The sequence below is a fragment of the Vulpes vulpes genome, chromosome 15 (genome assembly GCF_048418805.1).
Source record: "Vulpes vulpes isolate BD-2025 chromosome 15, VulVul3, whole genome shotgun sequence".
NCBI lineage: Eukaryota > Metazoa > Chordata > Mammalia > Carnivora > Canidae > Vulpes > Vulpes vulpes.
Genome location: NC_132794.1, coordinates 92,079,795 through 92,098,690, shown reverse-complemented (window position 1 = coordinate 92,098,690; position 18,896 = coordinate 92,079,795). Strand labels below are relative to the sequence as shown.

Genomic DNA, 18,896 nt, shown 5'->3' with positions numbered 1-18,896 from the left:
AAAGGTGGGTTGGTACTTCAGACTACAGCCAGCCCTGATGGCCAAATTCAAGTCTAGTCTAAGCTGTCTGCACAGTGAGGAGTACTGGGGAGCCCAGGCCTGCAAGGCACCCTCCTCAAACGTCTAGAGGGTGACTGTCCAGCCACAGTGGCCAGGGAAGAAGAGATATGGTCAGTGAGAAGGTGCATCCTGCAGGTATCTTAGAAGGAATGATAAACCAGGTTCTAACAGGCACCCAGAGTCTGTTGGGTGTGTGCTCTAAGCACTCATAGTGTCCTGCCTCCTACCACACCCAGTCACAGCAGCGCTGGGGTCTCACCAAAGGCCAAGAGCAGGGAGCACCCCAGAGTGCCCAGCCTGCCTTGCAGCAGGAGTACAAAATGAGGGGAAGTGGCCTTGTTTCCCCAGAAGCGAGAAGTGAGAGCATGCATGGAGGGCAGAGTAATTTAATGCTGCTCTTGGTGTGAGGAAGGACACTAGTCTTAGCAATATTTGGGGGGGCCTGTCTCCTCGGGCAGGGGCAATAAAAGCAAAAAGAAAAAAAAAAGCAAGAATAAAGAAGAAACTACATAAAATCAGAAAGCTTTTACATAGCAAAGAAAACCATCAACAAAACAAGGCAACCTACGAATGGGAGAAGACATTTGCAGATGACCCCAATAAGGGGTTAAAATCTAAAATACATAAACTCATACAACTCAACACCAAAAAACAAACAATCTAATTAAACAGGCAGAGGACCCGAACAGTTTTTCAAAAAAGATATACAGTCAATAAACACATGAAAAGATGTTCAGTATCACTAATCATCAGAGAAATACAAGTCAAAACCACAAGGAGATACTGTGCAAATGGCTAATATAAAAAATAACAAGTGGTGGTGATGGTGTGGGAGAAAAGAAACCCTCATGTACCATTGATGGGAACGTAATGGGTACAGCCACTATGGAAAACAGTATGGAGCTTTCCTCAAAATATTTCATATGATCCAGCAATTCCACTTCTAGGTATTTACCCAATGAAAACACTAATTCAAAAGAATATATACATCACCCCCTATGTTCTGCATTATTTATGATAGCCAAGGTATGGAAATAACCTAAGTATCCACCAATTGATTAATGGATAAAGGTGTAGTGTGTTTATATACAGTGTATGTGTGTGTGTATACATATACTCAGCCATAAAAAAAGTTACATCTTGCTATTTGCAACATGAGATCAAAAGGATGCTATATGAAATAAGTCACACAGAGAAAGACAAATACTTTATGATTTCACTTATATGTAGAATCTAGGAAACAACAAAACAGAAACAGACTCAAAAATACAGAGGAGCACCTGGGTGGTAAACTGGTTGAGTGTCTGCCTTTGGCTTGAGTCGTGATACTGGGGTCCTTGCTCTTGGCAAGGAACCTGCTTCTTCCTCTGCCTATGTCTCTGCCTCTCTGTGTCTCTCATGAATAAGTAAAATCTTAAAAAAAAAAAAGAAAAGAAAAATACAGAGAACAGGGGCATCTGGGAGGCACAGTTGGTTAAGCCTCTGACTTGACTCTCAGTTCCAACTCAGGTCATGGGACAACCTTGTCAGGCTCCACTGCTTAGTGTTGCGTCTGCTTAAGATTTTCTCTCCCTCTCCTCTCCCCATTCACTTGAGCACGCATACTATCTCTAAAATAAATAAATCTTAAAAAACAAAATTACAGGGGATCCCTGGGTGGCGCAGCAGTTTGGCGCCTGCCTTTGGCCCACGGTGCGATCCTGGAGACCCGGGATCGAATCCCACATCGGGCTCCCGGTGCATGGAGCCTGCTTCTCCCGCTGCCTGTGTTTCTGCCTCTCTCTCATGAATAAATAAAATCTTTAAAAAAAAAAAAAAAAAGGCTGTTCCTTGTGCCTGAGGAAATGATGATCCTTAATTCCTTGTTTAAACATCTGGCCTTCCTATCATAGCATCTGTTGATGTCTATAGCTAGATTGAGTGAGGTCTCAGATCCTATTGCACAATTAAGAATAAACTCTTGTAGGAATCCCTGGGTGGCTCAGCAGTTTAGCGCCTGCCTTCGGGCCAGGGTGTGATCTAGGCCAGGGCATGATCCTGGAGTCCCAGGATCGGGATCGAGTCCCGCATCAGGCTCCCTGCCTCCCTGCGTGGAGCCTGCTTCTCCCGCTGCCTGTGTCTCTGCCTCTCTCTCATGAATAAAAAAATAAAATCTTAAAAAAAAAAAAAAAAAAAAAAATTGTAAAAAATAAATAAAAAATAAAAAAAATCCAGATACTGTTTCATATAGAAGAATATTCATTGTGCAGGGCCCTTGACTGGCTCAGAGGAACATGTGACTCTTGATCTCGGGGTCATGAATGCCCCACACTGGGGGTAGAGTTTACTTAAAAAAAAAAAAAAGAATAACCACTGTGGCTGTTTGTAGTAGCGAAATGCTAAAAAAAAAAAAAAAAAACTTAACATAAATAAGTTACTGCTTTGAATACTTATTAAACTTGTGCTTTTTCCATATAAACGAGTACCATGGCAGCTATTAAAAATGAACTGCTGTGTTGGAAATGAACTCCAAACTTAAACACTGCAAATAGCAAGATACCTCATTTGTGTAAGGAAAAAAATGAGTGGAAGCATATAACAGCACATTTAGAGAAATTGTGAAGACACAGAATCAAGTCCCAGGAAACAGAGTTAAGATGTAAATTTAATTTTCACTTTATACTATTAGATTTACAAGTATATTTGAAAATGAAAGCATGAGAGGAATGAAAAAATATCAATTTTTTAAAAAAAGATTTATTTTTTTTAGAGATACCGCATGCCTGAGAGCAGAGGGAGAGAATCTCCAACAGACTCCCACAGCAGAGCAAACACAGGGCTGGATCCCATGACCCATGTGATCATAACCTGAGCAGAAACCAAGAGTCAGACGAGATCAACTGACTGAACCACAAAGGCACCCCAATTCAATTATTTTCAAACACTCTTTAGATTAGTGGTTTTCAACTTCAGCTGCTCACTAGAATCACCCAGGCACTTAAAAAATTAAAAATCCTAATATCCAGGCCCCACCAGACAACACCAGGGTCTGACTCAGCTGGTCTGGGATGGGCCTTTGGGTATCAAAAGTTTTAAAAGTTCTCCCAGATGATTCTAATTTTCAGCCTCTAAAACTGTTGTGAAATCACTGATTTAGACCATGAATTAGTAAACGTTTCCCACAGAGGTCCAGTTAGTATACACTGTAGGCCCTGGGAGCCACATGAAGTCAACCACATATTCTTAGAAGTACTTATAAAATGTAAAAAAAACAAGCCCATATTGGGTGTGGTGCCTACTTTAAAACAAACCAATAGGGGTGTCTGGGTGGCTCAGTTAAGCGGCTGCCTTTGGCTCTGGTCATGATCCCAGGGTCCTGGGATTGAGCCCCACATCGGACTCCTTGCTCAGTGAAGAGTCTGTTTCTCCCTCTCCCTTTGTGTGCTTTCTCTCTCTTAAATGCATACATTTAAAAAAATAAAGTCAAAATGTAAAAACCATTCTTGGGGATGCCTGGGTGGCTCAGTCAGTTAAGCATCTGATTTTTTAAAAATATTTTATTTATTTATTCATGAGAGACACAGAGAGAGGCAGACACACAGGCAGAGGGAGAAGCAGGCTCCTTGCTAGGGAGCCCGATATGGGACTCCATCCCCAGACTGGGATCACACCCTGAGCAGAAGGCAGATGCTCAACCACTGAGCCACCCAGGTGTCCCTCTCTAAAAAAATAAAAAGGTTTACAAGAGCTAAGTAAAGATTATACATTAAAAAAAAAAAAAGTATTTTAATAAAAAAGTAACCATTCTCAGTGCCTAAGCATTACAAAAACAAGTCTCAGACTGTACTCACCCATAGGCCATTTTGCCAAACCCCAGTTTAGACTACATACAATCTGGACTACTGCCTGAACAAGGAACCCTGAGACAAGGTATGGCCAAGAAAAGCCAGCAAGCTGCTGCTAAGAAGGTTCTGCAGTGAACTCACAGGTCTTCACTCCAGCCCTCTAACTGCATCCAAGTTGTTCTGGTTTGAGAAGGTGGGAGGGCTCTAGACTCACAATAAAAAACTCCCAAGACACATTATAAACCAGCCAGTTTATTATTTTGTAGTGAGGTGGATAACTTTTACCATGCAGACTGACGTACCTATATCAGCATGAACAGTGCATGTTCTTCCCAAAGCAGTTACATGGAAAACCAAGTTATTATCAAGTTACTTGGGAGTATGAAATCCAAACAAGGGGAGGCCAATCTTAAAACCTACACTTGCCCCATCCATGAAGCTAGGGCACATTTTCCCACCACAGGAACAGCCCAGCCTCCAGAGTTTTGTTATTGCCTCTTCCTTCCCCATCTTGGCTCCAACCAAGCACTGTCATCTACAGCTTTAGGATCAGCCAGCTTGATCTCAGAGTCCTATTGATGACCACTGGTTTTTACTGTTACCTCTACTGTTACTGACAGTTAAGGTACTGAAAGGGGCACATCAATTACTCCCATGTTCCAACTAGAAGACACAACAATTTCGTTGGGATGCTTTCCCAACCCCACCCTACTCAAGTTTTACCACCTAATATGCTTTATAAAGGTTCTTCCCGTTTCCATTAGCACACAGGTTACCTATAAATTCACCTGACTAATGTAACCTAATTCTTAATTGACGTTTTTAGAGTTTTTATTCTTTCGCTTTCTTGATCGGTGATTTCCAACCACACAGGAGTTAATGAAACTCATTTTGTGTCACTACTGTTACTGAAACAGAAATAACAAGTCATGTGTATGTTCAGATTAATGTTATTTTGTTCTCTAAAATGTAAAAAACAAGAAAATGCAGTCCTCAATTTAGTACTATTAGGGGCCATCAAAAAGTCTTCGAACAATAGAAAAGTTTATGCTTTCAAATTAAAAAACTAAACATGTATTGCAAACATTAGATAATGTTAAAATTACAGAAAACAAAACATTCAGATTAACCCTATGGCATTCACGTTACACCAGAATATTGCCTGCAACAAGTGAATTTTATCCCAAAAAGTAGTTAAGTCCATGCTCGCTGAGAACATCAGTCCTACATCCCATGAATGAGGATGAACTACACAGTGCATGCTTAGCAAACATATACATTAACCATTCTTAACTGCCCTTTTCCAAAGCTATGAGGGGTAGGACGGATGAAAGGTGGACACGTGCACAATAGGCACAATTCTCCAATTATAAAAACTCATCCATGTGACTTTTACTATGTCTTGGGCAAGAGCTAAGATTTTATCTGTGAGAACCCACCTGTGAAAATAACAAAAATCAACAGGAAATGATTTAATATAAAATATACAAATTTCTCAGTATGAGGACTTCCACAGGATAGGGAGAAGGGGACAAGAACTAAAATTTTTCCTTTTCTTAAAAAGGAACACGCCCCTTATGTTGTCTTTGCTACTCAACACTCAAAAACAAATCTGTAGAAAACTATGAACACCAGAAAAGGACCAGAGAGGATGTTACGATACAAAGTCTTCAGACCTATTCTAAACGGTTGTCCTCACCGAGAACCTTTCTTAAGAGAGCTGAGGGTTTCCCAGGTCCGCTGGGGAAAGTCGATGGTCTCAGATCCTCACCCCTGCTTCGCCACAGATGGCCCCAGGTCACTCGCTGTCAAACTTAACAGAATTGACCTGGACGGAGATGGAGCCTCCCCGATAGCTGCCCCGCTTCTTCTTGGTTTTCTCATGCCGGAACGATTTGCCTTTGGTGAACTTCAGAACCTGATTGGCGCGCTCCCCCCAGTCTCCAGCTGCACCCCGCTGGTAGGCAGAGAAGGGGTTAGTACACAGAAGGATGACCCCAAGGCCCTGTTATGTTCATCTTCCTGCTCAAGGCAACCCGAACCAAAAACTTGTCCTCTCTTCCACCCTTTGCCCTCAGGGACGACCAACACCCTTTCCCCTCCTCACCTTGGCATCAAAGGAATTGTCTGCCACTCGAGCATCTACCTCAATTTCCTCCTCCCTGATCCTTCGGAATGGGGATGATGCCCTTTTCTCTCCCTGGAAAAGGAATTACGAAATTTTTTTTTTAATTTTTTTTTTTTTAATTTTTTTTTTTTTTTTTTTTTTATGATAGTCACAGAGAGAGAGAGAGGCAGAGACACAGGCAGAGGGAGAAGCAGGCTCCATGCACCGGGAGCCCGATGTGGGATTCGATCCCGGGTCTCCAGGATCGCGCCCTGGGCCAAAGGCAGGCGCTGAACCGCTGCGCCACCCAGGGTTCCCGAAATTACGAAATTTAAGATGGAGGAGCCACTTAAACAGAAAAGGTCTCCTTAGCTACACATGTACATGCATGCCAGATCAGGCAGAGAGTTGTCAAGATGATCTCAGGTTTTTCTACTTCTTTAAAGATTGACTGACTGACTCACTGACTAGGGATGGTGGGGAAGGGGGAGGATGGGGTAAGGGGCAGAGGGAGAGAGAGAATCTCAAGCAGACTCTGTGCTGAGCACACATGGGGCTCAACCTCCTGACCCAGAGGTCACTACCAAGAGGGGGAATCAAGAGTCAGATGCTTGACCAACTTGAGCCACCCAGGTGCCACTTTATTTCTATTCTTTAAAGGCTGACTCCTAGAGTACCTGCGTGTCTCAGTGGTTGAGCATCTGCCTTTGGCTCTGGTCATGCTGCCAGGGTCTTGGGATCGAGTCCCACATTGGCCTTCCTGCAGGGAGCCTGCTTCTCCCTCTGCCTATGTTTCTGCCTCTCTTTCTCTGTCTCTCATGAATAAATAAATTTTAAAAATCTTTTTTTTTTTTTTTTTAACTAAAAAATAAGGCAGAGTCTGGGGTGCCTGGACGGCTAAGTCAGTTAAGCGCCTGCCTTCGGCTCAGGCCACGGTCTCAGAGTCCTGGGATGGAGCGCCGCACTGGGCTCCCTGTTCAGCAGAGAGTCTGCTTCTCCCTCTCCCACTCCCCCTGCTTGCGTGCTCTGTCACATAAATAAATAAAAATGGGATCCCTGGGTGGCTCAGTAGTTTAGCGCTTGCCTTCAGCCCAGGGCGTGATCCTGGAGTCCTGGGATCGAGTCCCACATCAGGCTCCCTGCATGGAGCCTGCTTCTCCCTCTGCCTGAGTCTCTGCGCCTCTCTCTCTCTCTCTCTCAAATAAATAAATAAATAAATAAATAAATAAATAAATAAATAAATAAAACTTGAAAAAAGTAAATAAAATTGAAAACAAGCAAACAAAGCCTTGCTCCTGAAAAGAAAATAAGGTAACTTACTTTCTTCCTTTTTGGAAATGTGTTGGGGGTCTGGGGCTTTATCTTCTTGGCTTGAGGAGTCTCTGCCTCCTTGGTAGCCTCATTCTGCTTCCGCTTCTTCCCTGAACCTACAAAGTAAAAGCCAGACTCAGGAGACCAGCTTCCTATTCCTCCTCCTAGATTTTCACAATGAGGGCATACAACTGGAAGCCTAATTGTGGGCCTCCTCTCCCTACCCTATTCCCCAATGTAGAGCCCATCAGTATTTGAGGGGACAAACCAGGAAGGCAGATTCTTTGGATACAGACCTGGCTTAGAAACTGCTACTACTGCCTTTTTCTTTTCTTCTTCTTCCTCATTGCTATCTCTGTCTGCTTTTCCATTCTGGGTAGTCAGTGCAGAGGTCCCATTGGTCTTGAGGGCTTGTGGCCTTACAGTGCCCTTGCCCTTAGGCTTCTCCTTTTCCTCTTCCTCACTGGAATCATCAGAGGAAGAACTGCTGCTGCTCTCAGCCTTTGCTTTCTTTGTGGAAGCTGCCTTGGAAGAGGCTACAACTCTTGCTACCTTCTGTGGCTTCTTTTTAACTGGGGATTTTAACATCTTCTCTTCCTCACTGCTAGAGCTATCTGAATCAGAGCTGCTGTCCCCATCACCCTGAGAAGCCTGTTTGGTAGGCAAAGAAGGAACTGCTTTAGCCACTGCCTTGGGCTTGGGGGTGACCACAGTCTTCTTTGTTTTCTCCTCTTCACTAGAGCTGCTCTCCTCTTCACTGGAGCTGCTATCAGCCTTTCTGGTCAGCGGCTTCTGGCCACTACCTGCAGGTTGCTTGGGAGCTGTGACTGGTTTAGCTGCAGGTTGGTTGGGAGTGGTAACTGGCCTACTTGATAGATTCTTGGTGATACCAGCTGGCTTGGCAGGAGCTTCATCCTCAGAACTGTCAGAGTCTAGACAAAGAGCAAAGAATAAACAGAATCAGACAAAAAGAGACCCTGGAACTGCCAGTGCCCTAAGGGCCTCCATATGCCTCACCTGAGCTGTCTGAAGAGCTCTCTGGTTCTTTCTTTGCTGGAGCTGGTTTAATGGTTGCTTTAGAGATGACTGCTTTAGCTGGGGGCTTCTTTTCTTCCTCTGAACTCGAATCTGGGAGAGAACCTATGGCATTAGGCTGGGATCAGAGTCCCAACCCAATCAAAAGCAATAAAAAGGAGGATGCAAAGACCCACACAGAAAACTAAGCCCTGTCCTGCTTAAGTGAAAAGCAAAAGGGACAGGACATTTTTGTCTTCTATATTCCTCACATACTACCCAGATCCATTCTCCACGGATGGGGACTCACCAGACTCATCACTGCTGTCCTCACTGCTCTCCACAGGCTGTTTCTTCTCTGTGGCTTTCTTGGGAGCCTGAGTTCCCAGGGACTTCTTGGATGGGGCAACAGAAGGTGGGGGGACTGAACTATAGGGACCTGTTTTAAAAAAGACAAGTGTCGTGGTTTTAAAATATGTATAAAATTCTTTGAGGGCTGCATGGGTGGCTCAGTTGGTTAAGCATCTGACTCTTGATTTTGGCTCAGGTCATGCTCTCAGGATTGCAAGGGGCTCCACACTCAGCAGGGAGTCTACTTGGGGTCCTCTCCCTTTCCCTCTGCTCCTCCCTTCACCCCATTCCACGTGCTTGCTCACTGGATCTCTAAAAAGTGAATAAATCAATCTTAAAAAAAAAAAAACCCTAAAAAAATTCTGATACTGCCCCCTTGTAAAAATGAAGCTTAATTCCTCTTCCTTTTAGTGTGGGCTAGAACTAGTGACTCGTTTCTAACCAACAGAATATGGCAGAGAGGATGGCATGGTATTTCTGCATCTAGGTTATAAAAGGCAATGCGCTTTTCTCCATGAAAAGCTAGCAGTCATATCAGGTAGTTCTACAGAAAGTTTCACACAGTGGCTGCAGTCGTGCAGCTTACTTAACTCCCATGCCCAGTCACCTGGTTTTTTCTTCATGGGTTTTTTCTGCTCTTCCTCCTCCTCCTCCTCCTCACTGGAGGAGTCCTCACTGCTGGAACTCTTTTGGGTAGCGGTGGCTGCTGCTTTCACTGGGGACTTGGCTACAACTTGCTTTTTAGGTACAATCTGCATCATACAGAGGAAATTAGTTACCACAGGAAAAAGCTAGTCCAATGAATCCTGCCAGGAAATGAGAGACACACTCACCCCCCACCCCCAGTCCCCTGGAAGTTATGGCCCAAACCTTCTTAGGTATGGCCGCTGCCACCTCCTCCTCCTCAGAGTCATCACTGCTGCTGCTGCTGCTGCTGCTCTTACTTCTGGCTGCTTTGCCATTGGCTAGTTTAGGTACCACTCGAGCTGGTGTACCTATGAAGGAAAAAAAACTGTAAGAATTATCAAGGCCCTAATAGACAAAAGAAATCTATTAGCTCAGAACTTAGGAGTCTATCAGTCCTCTTGGTTTTAGAGCAAGCCTGAGAGAGACTACCATGGGTTGACTATCAAAGGATGACTTTCCTGACTAATTTCAAGAATAAAATCATCTTTTGGGCAGCCCCGGTGGCTTAGCGGTTTAGCGCAGCCTTCAGCCGGGGCATGATCCTGGAGCCCTAGGATCGAGTCCCATGTTGGGCTCCCTGCATGGAGCCTGCTCCTCCCTCAGCCTGTGTCTCTGCCTCTCTCTCTCTCTCTGTGGGTCTCTCATGAATAAATAAAATCTTTAAAAAAACAAAACAAAACAAAAACATCTTTTAAAAAAACTGATCTGGGCAGCCCCAGTGGCTTAGTGATTTAGTGCCACCTTCAGCCCAGGGTGTGATCCTGGAGACCGAGGATCAAGTCCCACATCGGGCTCTCTGCATGGAGCCTGCTTCTCCCTCTGCCTGTGTCTCTGCCTCTCTCTCTCTCTCTCTCTTTCTCTGTGTCTCTCATGAATAAATAAAAATCTTTTTAAAAAAATAAAAAATAAAAAATAAAAATAAATAAACTGATCCGACATACGGGCACGTGTGTGGTTAATTTTGTTAAGTGTATGACTTCATTTTGGCTGAGGTCATGATCTCAGTGTTGCGATTTTTTTTTTTAAGATTTTATTCATTTATTCATGGTAGACACACAGAGAGAAGCAGAGACATAGGCAGAGATGCAGGCTCCCTGTGGGGAGCCTGATGTGGGACTTGATCCCAGGACCCTGGGATCACGATCTGAGCTGAAGGCAGACACTCAACCACTGAGCCACCCAGGTGCCCCAGGGTCATGTGATTGAGGCCTGTGTCACGCTCCAGGCTCAAAGGGAAGTCTGCCTGTCCCTCTCATTCTGATCCTCCCCATTCATGTGTGCACGCTCTCTCAAATAAAATCTTACAAAAAAGGTATGATGTAAATAATTCAAATATGCTCTGTAAAACCTTTCATTTCAACTTCCATTCAGAGAAGCTCCTATAGTGCTCGCTTCGGCAGCACATATACTAAAATCAGAGAAGCTCCTATAAATAATAACCTGTCATCACAAGATTATAGAAAAAAGTTTAAATTCTCACATGTCCTATGGAGTGAATGCAGAGAAGAAACAATGGTAACGAAAAGCATAAAGGTTAGATGACTAAGTGATAATAGAATGTGGTCTGTGTGAATGTAAATCATCTATGAAAAGAACAAGAGGGGCATCTGGGTGGCTCACTGGTTGAGTGCCTTTGGCTCAGGTCATGATCCAGGAGTCCCAGGATTGAGTCCTGCAATGGGCTCCCCACAGGGAGCCTGCTTCTCCCTCTACCTATGTCTCTGCCTCTTTCATGAATGAATGAATGAATGAATGGTAAATAAATAAAATCTGTAAAAAAAAAAAAAAAAAAAGATTTATTTATTTAAGAGAGAGAGCATTATACACAAGAATGGAAAGGGAGACTCCTCAAGCAGACTCTCTCCTGAGAGTGGAGCCCAACACAGGGTTCAATCCCACAACCTTGACATCAAGAACCCAGCTGAAATCAAGTCGGTAGCCCAACTCGCTGAGCCATCTAGGGGCCTCTGGATACTTTTTTTTTTTTTTTAAGATTTTATTTATTCATGAGACACACACAGAGAGAGACAGAGAGAGACACAAAGAGAGAGAGACACAGACAAAGAGCGAAGCAGGTTCCATGAAGGGAGCCTGATGTGGGACTCGATCCCGGGACTCCAGCATCACGCCCTGGACTGAAGTCGGCACTAAACCGCTGAGCCACCGGGGCTGCCCTCTGGATACTATTTTTAAAAATACATTTGTCCTCACTGCAGGCTGTTTCTCTTATTCTTTTTATTAGTAAGTGGAAATCTTTAAGGAAAAAAAAAGATACCAATCAATACCCTTAGTTCAACAACCACTGCCACTTTATCCCTATGCCAAATGGACAATTTCTTTTTAAATTTTTGTTTTTTAAAGATTTTATTTATTTATTCATGATAGAGAAAGAGAGAGAGAGAGAAAGGCAGAAACACAGGCAGAGGGAGAAGTAGGCTCCGTGCTGGGAACCCAACGTGGGACTAGATCCCGGGACTCCAGGTTCACGCCCTGGGCCAAAGGCAGGTGCTAAACCACTGAGCCTCCCAGGGATACCCTCTTTTTAATTTTTAAGATTTTATTTGACACAGAGAGAAAGAGAAAGAGTGTGAGAGAGCACACAAGAAGAGGAAGCAGCAGCCTCTCCACTAAGCAGGGAGCCTGATGCAGGGCTCGATCCCAGGACCCCAGGATCATGACCTGAGCTGAAGGCCGACACTCAACTGACTGAGCCACCCAGGTGTCCAGCAATTTTTTTTGAGAGAGTGTGCGTAAGTGCACACATCCTTTGCATACAGGCAAAGGATGGGGAAAGGCAGAGAGAGAATCTTAAGCAGGCTCCATGCCCAGTGCAGAGCCCAATGCAAGGCTTAATCCCAGGATCCTGAGATCATGACCTGAGCTGAAGGCATATCCTCAACTGACAGCCACCCAGCTGCCTCTGAATGAGCAATTCAAATACCAGTCCCCAGAGCAACCTGCTCCCCAGTATGGCCCCTTGGGAACAAAAATTGTACCTGGTTTGGCTGAGGCTTTAGCCTGAGCTTTAGCTGCCACGGGTGTTGTTTTTGGCTTCTGGTTCTTTGGTGATTCATCTTCTGAGCTTGAGTCTGAATCAGAATCAGAGCTCTTGGACTTCTTTGAAGGAGCTTTGACTGCCTTGGATTGAGGCTTAACTCCTTTCTGTGAGGAAGCACATGGTAAAGAGAATTGGCAAAAGCTTCTGGATGCCTAAAAGGCATCCTAAAATAGAAACCATCCTACACTATTTTTGCTATTTAGGGGCTAATGGAGCAGTAAGAGCAAGGGAAAGCTACACAACATCTGGGGGCACCTGGCTGACTTAGTTGGTAGAGCATGCAACTCTTGATCTTGGGGTCATGAGTTTAAGAACCACATGTGACATAAGAGTATTTAAAAAGAGAGTAGGGGATCCCTGGGTGGCACAGCGGTTTGGCGCCTGCCTTTGGCCCAGGGCGCGATCCTGGAGACCCGGGATCGAATCCCACGTTGGGCTCCCGGTACATGGAGCCTGCTTCTCCCTCTGCCTGTGTCTCTGCCTCTCTCTCTCTCTCTCTCTCTCTGTGACTATCATAAATAAATAAAAATTTTTAAAAAATAAAAATAAAAATAAAAATAAAAAGAGAGAGTAGGGCAGCCCACGTGGCTCAGCGGTTTAGCACCACCTTCAGCCCAGGGCATGATCCTGGAGTCCCGGGATCTAGTCCCACGTCGGGTTGTATGGAGCCTATTTCTGCCTCTGCCTGTGTCTCACCTGTTTCCCATGAATAAATAAAATCTTTAAAGAGAGAGAGAGAGAGAGAGAGAGAGTCTGAAAAGGGCACCAAATTCTTCATAAGAAACAAAAATATTGGGGCACCTGGGTGGCTCAGTGGATAGAGCATGCAACTCTTAATCTCAGGGTTTGGAGTTTGAACCCCACACTGAGTTCAGAAATTACTTAGAAATAATTTTAAAATCTTGGGATCCCTGGGTGGCGCAGCGGTTTGGCACCTGCCTTTGGCCCAGGGCGCGATCCTGGAGACCCGGGATCAACTCCCACATCGGGCTCCCGGTGCACGGAGCCTGCTTCTCCTTCTGCCTGTGTCTCTGCCTCTCTCTCTATCTGTGTGTGACTATCATAAATAAATAAAAATTTAAAAAATAATAATAATAATTTTAAAATCTTAAAAAAAAAAAGGAAAGAAAGGGAAGCGAGGGAGAGAGGGAGGAAGGAGAAAGAGCGGTGTCTGGGTGGCTCAGTTAGTTAAGTGTCTGCCTTCAGCTCAGGTCATGATCTCAGGGTTCTGGGATTGAGCCCTGCGTCAGGCTCCCTGCTCAGCGGGGAGCATGCTTCTCCCTCTCCCTCTGCACCTCCCCATCCCTGCTCATGCACACAGGAGTATGCAAGGAAAGGAAAGGAAAGGAAAAGAAGAAAAAAGAAAAGAAAGAAGAAAAGAAAAGAAAAGAGAAAAGAAGAAAAGAAAAAAAAAGAAAGAAAAGAAAAGAAGAAAAGAAAAGAGAAAAGAAAGAAAGAAAGATTCAGCCCTATTCCTGCCATTCTCTGCTTAGAGTTCCTAGTACCTGTCTACAAAACATACTCTTACTCTTGGGATCTTAGTGTCCCAGAGAACCCTACTTAACATCCAGGAAAGAGAATGGTTCCTATAGATTCTGGGTACAACTTCACACTCTTGTATTTTTTCCAAACTTCATACTTCTGTCACTTCTCACAGAAAAGTCCTCAGATTTTCTTCTCCAGTGTTATGTTATAGATTTTATGGTATGTATTTAAAGATTCATTTTTGGAGCACCTGGGTAGCTCAGTCGGTTAAGCGTTCAAGTCTTGGTTTTGGCTCAGGATCCTGGGATCAAGCCCCATGTCAGGCTTTGCACTCATCATGCAGTCTGCTGGAGATTCTCTCCCCCTCTCCTTCTCCCCACCCCCTCTAAACTAAATAAAGAAAATATTTTATTTTATTTTTATTTATTTTAAAAAGAGAGAGCACGTGTATGCCCACTCACTTACACTAGCAAGTGAGGGGAAAAGCAGAGAGGAGGGAGCCAGAGAAGCAGACTCCCTCCGCTGTGTGCGTGTGGCCCAGGACCCTGCGATCATGACCTGAGCAGAAACCAAGAGTCAGAGGCTTAACCAACTAAGCCACCAGGTGCCCCTCATTTATTAAGTAATCTTTACACCCAACATGGGGCTCCAACTTACAACCCTGAGATCAAGAAACCCAAGCTCTACTGACTGAGCCAGCCAGGCACCCCCATAACCACCTGTTATATACCTATCATCATCTCTTGGTCCCAAGCTACAACCTAGGATTTTAGATCTCTTCTTCCTAATTCCTTTATTTTTTTTAACTTTTAAAAGATTTTATTTATTTATTCATGACAGACACAGAGAGAGAGAGAGAGAGAGAGGCAGAGACACAGGCAGAGGGAGAAGCGGGCTCCATGCAGGGAGCCTGACGTGGGACTTGATCCCGGGTCTCCAAGATCACACCCGGGGCTAAAGGCGGTGCTAAACCACTGGGCCACCGGGGCTGCCCTTCTTCCTAATTCCTTAAACGATCCCTTTTCTTCCAAAAGTTGCACACCTGAATAGGCTTTTTCTTCTCGTCCTCTTCCTCCTCATCACTGGATTCTTCACTGTTGCTGCTCTCTGCTGCTTTGGCTGCAGCCTTTCCAGGATGCTGAGGCAAACTGGCCCGCTTGGCAGGTACAACTGAACAAAATCAAAGACTGCTGTTAAGAATCAGCCATGTGGTACAGGCACGCTACAAATCCCTTTCTGGGAATCCCAACTCCCTGCCCAGCCTTACCAGTCTTTTTAGCTGGCGGCCCCTGGGCTTTTTCTTCCTCACTGCTGTCCTCACTGCTGTCACTGGATGAAGTCTTCTTCTTAGCCTTCTTAGTCACCGGTCCGTTTGCCTGTACCTTTCGCTTCAGGGCCTTGGTGGACCTGCTGAGGTAGATGAGGCTAACTTTTGGGGGATCAGGACCTTCACACATCTAAGATACAGCCCAATTCCTTTAGGGAAAAAACAGCCACAGTGGTACAGGAAAGACTTACTTGAGCCAGAAGCTATAGATGTCCAAGAGGGAAGAGGCGTTGGAGTCCTGTTGGGTCTATAGGAGAAAAAAGAGCTTAGTAAGAAAATTTTATCCTGGCTGTTCCAGGGAGGAATTAGGTTTTATTTTATTCTCTTATTAAAAGTGACCTGTTTGGGGGCACCTAGGTGGCTTAGTCAATTAAGTGTCTGCCTTTGGTATAGGTCATGATCTCAGGGTCCTGGGATGGAGCCCCACACCGGGCTCCCTGCTTGGCGGGTGTCTGTTTCTTTCTCTCCCTGCTCCTACCCCCTGCTCATGCCCCCTTCCTCTCTAAAAAATAAAATCGTAAAAGAAAAAAGACCTAGGGACACCTGGGTGGCTCAATGGTTGAGCGTCTGCCTTTGATTCAGGGCATGATCCTGGGATCTGGGATTGAGTCCCAGGCTCCCTGTGGGGTGCCTGCTTCTCCCTCTGCCTATGTCTCTGCCTCTCTCTCTCTCTCATGAATGAATGAATAAATCTTAAAAAAAAAAAAAAGACCTGTTTTATACCTATGTTTGGTGTACATGTTACCTTTGTAAGGCTTCTCCTACTTGCATCAATTAAGACAAAAATAGCCTGTTTATGTATTTCTCAATCTTTGACATCAAAAACTGGGGTTACTCCTATAGTTTCTGTTGCCATCTATCTCCAGTCAATCCTGCTGGTCAAAGCCTTTAAAAAAATGTGCTTTCGGGACACCTAGGTAGCAGCTTAGGGGTTGAGCATCTGCCTTTGGCTCAGATCATGATTCTGGGGTCCTGGGATCCAGCCCAATAACAGGCTTTCTGCTTATGAGGGAGTCTGCTTCTCTCTCTCTCTCTCTCCCCCCACCACCACTCCCCCTGCCATGTATGAAAGCTCTCAAAAATATTTTTTAATAATGTGCTTTCCCTTTACTCTAGCAATGCACTGTCTAGGAATTTATCCTTACCCATGAAACAAAGACACAAATATTAACAGAAGGGGACATTTGCTGCAATGTGGTTTATGATACTAAATCATTGGAAATTAGCCTCCAATACTAGTTAAAAAACTAACGTGCATACTCAGTACAAAATTACATTCAGCTATTAATTATACTGATACAGACTACTAGTTGATGCAAAAAATGACAAAGCATCACAGTACCAACAAGAATATAGGCTGTTAGACGGTACAGATGTGAAATTCATCTCTGCCTATTACTGCGTGGCTTTGATTAAATTACTTGATCTTTCTGAGACTGTTTTCTTCCCTATAACATGGAAACAATGCATTTTATTAAGTTGAGAAAATTAGAGATAATACATATAAAGGGCTTAGCATCAGGAAACACCAGCTGACCCTTCCAGAAAGATTATAGTTTTTGCCATTTAAAAAAAAAATCCTGATTCTGAAAGGCCCAATTCCATCCAGCTCACTGTGAAAATACCTTTTGCAACCTCTCTAATGGTGAATTCAAAAAGTTATAATATGAAAGCAGTTTAGGAGATCACATGGCAGGCAGGCTGTCCCAGCTGAAGGAAGTCCTTTCTGAAGCTGATTTGATCCTGTCCTTATGCAGCCTGACTCCACCACAAAGAACAACCTATCTTCACCGTCAAAGGCTAAGACGACTGTCAAGGGTACACTCTACCCTCTCTTTTTTTTTTTTTTACAATATTTTATTTTTTTATTCATGAGAGGCACAGAGAGAGCAGCAGAGACTTAGGCAGAGAGAGAGCAGGCTCCCCACAGGGAACCTCACGAGAAACTGGATCCCAGGACCCCAAGATAACTGAACGACCTGAGCCAAAGGCAGACAACCACCGAACCACCCAGGTGCCCTCACTCTACCATCTCTTAAGGTGTTTTCCCATGCCTCATGTCCACTTTTCTTGAAAGTGATTCCAAACTTTTCACATCCCTAGTCATTTTCCTTTTACATGTGTTTGAAACATTCTAAATGACTATAACTATAACAACAGCTTTCACTCACTGATGCTTCCAGAGCATCAGGCACTGGGATTGCCACTTCATATTTATTATGTTACTGAAATTCACAAACATCCTATAAAGTGAATGACGGCATCTCCGTAGTAACGAAAACACTCAGAGAAGTTCAGCAAGCTGCTCAGGTTATACATCTTAAGAAGTGACAGCCTGGCCCCATATCTAGATATGTTTGGTTCCAGAAGTCAAAGATCCAAGCCCACTGCTTAGTAGGGCTATGATGCTCAGGCCTGCTTTGGTATACCTAAAAAGCAGAACCATGCCTCTACTCTCTTTCACTTTCTGCTTTACGAACGAAAATCCCATCCTTCATTTCTAAAGGAATTTTATATTTGAGTCCCCGGTAAATCTGAGAGTTATGGTCAAATCATGCTTTGCATTAGCCAACGTAAAACCCAAAAAGTCAACAAGAGCCTCCAATGCCTCGGATGGGACGCCACGCTCCCTCCTCGCCGCACTCCGCCAGCCACGTGACCTGGGACACGAGGATCCCACGCTGCCATCGCTGCACCGCTCAAGAGGAAAAAAGCAACAAGACTCAACGCTATCTACTGGGACTTCGTGGGGGCCAGGTGCCGAGACTGCAGGCTCTCCAAAGGCTCTCCCAAAGGCCCGGAAGATACCGGACCGGCGGACCCTAGAGACCTCGGTACCCGGAAACCTAAACCTGTCAGGGCCCGAAGCCCTGTAGTCATCCCACCGCAGCCCTTGCCCCAAGCCCGCACTCACAGCGCCTGTTGCCTTAGCGAATTTATTGGCCACCTCCGGGAGCTGGTTATCGCGCAGAAAGCCGAGCACGAGGGGATACAGGTCGCTGGGAACCACGCGGCGCAAGCCGGCGTCCGCCATCCTCTGGGCAATACGCGTCACTACCGTTGCCGACGCGCACTATTCAGGAACTCGGGCACCCGGAGGGGTAGGGCGGACCCATTGTGACGTCATCGCACGGCGCGGGCGCACAGCGGAAGGGGCGGGCACACTCCACAAGGCAGTTCCTCCCAGTTTGGTGGCAGGATCCAGGCGAAATCTGAGCGCTTTCCGGTGCCACAAGTGTCGCCATCTTGGTAAGGGCGGAGCCCTCCGTCCGTCAGCTTGTGAGGCGGAGCCCTGACGTCACGGGTCACGCCTTGGCCAGTGGCGGGAAAACTTCAGGCTTCCCGCGCGCCCTTTCTGCTAGAGCCACCTTTTTTCCACAGGGGCAGCGCAGCTGGGATTCGCATTCCAGAGTAGAGTGGACCGGCAAGTTGAGCTGTCCTTGGACTCACTAGACTCGGTCACAGATTTCCTAATCACCCCATTCGCGCTGCCAGCCGATTCCCACCCTTCATTTTCCCTGCCTCTAACACCCAGAGAGGCCCTTTGTCAGATACTGCTCCAGCCTCTGGATTCCCACCTCCACTGCAGAGGATCCTTCAGATTATCCATGAATAGTGGCTCAAGGATCCCCCAAAATGCCCGTCCGTTAACCATGATTTGCCCATGAGACA

At 45.2% G+C, this 18,896-nt stretch overlaps 1 protein-coding gene across 4 annotated transcripts; it reads right to left on the bottom strand.

Annotated features, from left to right (window-relative positions):
* Positions 1-4,116: 4,116 nt before the first annotated feature.
* NOLC1 (nucleolar and coiled-body phosphoprotein 1) lies at positions 4,117-18,505 on the bottom strand. 4 transcript variants are annotated; one of them, XM_025992739.2, is made up of 13 exons: positions 18,139-18,505; positions 15,416-15,471; positions 15,165-15,307; positions 14,940-15,067; positions 12,351-12,516; positions 9,538-9,662; positions 9,275-9,419; positions 8,627-8,755; positions 8,320-8,430; positions 7,599-8,234; positions 7,312-7,418; positions 5,992-6,084; positions 4,117-5,841 (listed from the first exon to the last, which is right to left on the bottom strand). In XM_025992739.2, exons 1-13 carry the CDS (start codon positions 18,256-18,258, stop codon positions 5,683-5,685), a joined length of 2,118 nt encoding a protein of 705 aa, XP_025848524.1. In that variant the 5' UTR covers positions 18,259-18,505; the 3' UTR covers positions 4,117-5,682. The 4 variants fall into 4 exon arrangements, with proteins under 4 accessions (XP_025848524.1, XP_025848525.1, XP_025848515.1 ...); XM_025992740.2 differs by having other exon boundaries at positions 15,165-15,304; positions 18,139-18,498; XM_025992730.2 differs by having other exon boundaries at positions 8,320-8,442; positions 18,139-18,495.
* Between the last annotated feature and the right edge of the window lie 391 nt (positions 18,506-18,896).

Bases quoted from the DNA above. Each gene is read 5' to 3' on its own strand.
- NOLC1 (XM_025992730.2), bottom strand. From the start codon at position 18,258: ATGGCGGACGCCGGCTTGCGCCGCGTGGTTCCCAGCGACCTGTATCCC. The intron at 9,663-12,350 runs GTACAATTTTTG...TTTCCTTCATAG, and splicing joins TAAAGCCTCAGCCAAACCAG to GTACACCAGCTCGAGTGGTA. The intron at 8,756-9,274 runs GTGACTGGGCAT...TTTTTAAAACAG, and splicing joins ACCCATGAAGAAAAAACCAG to GTCCCTATAGTTCAGTCCCC.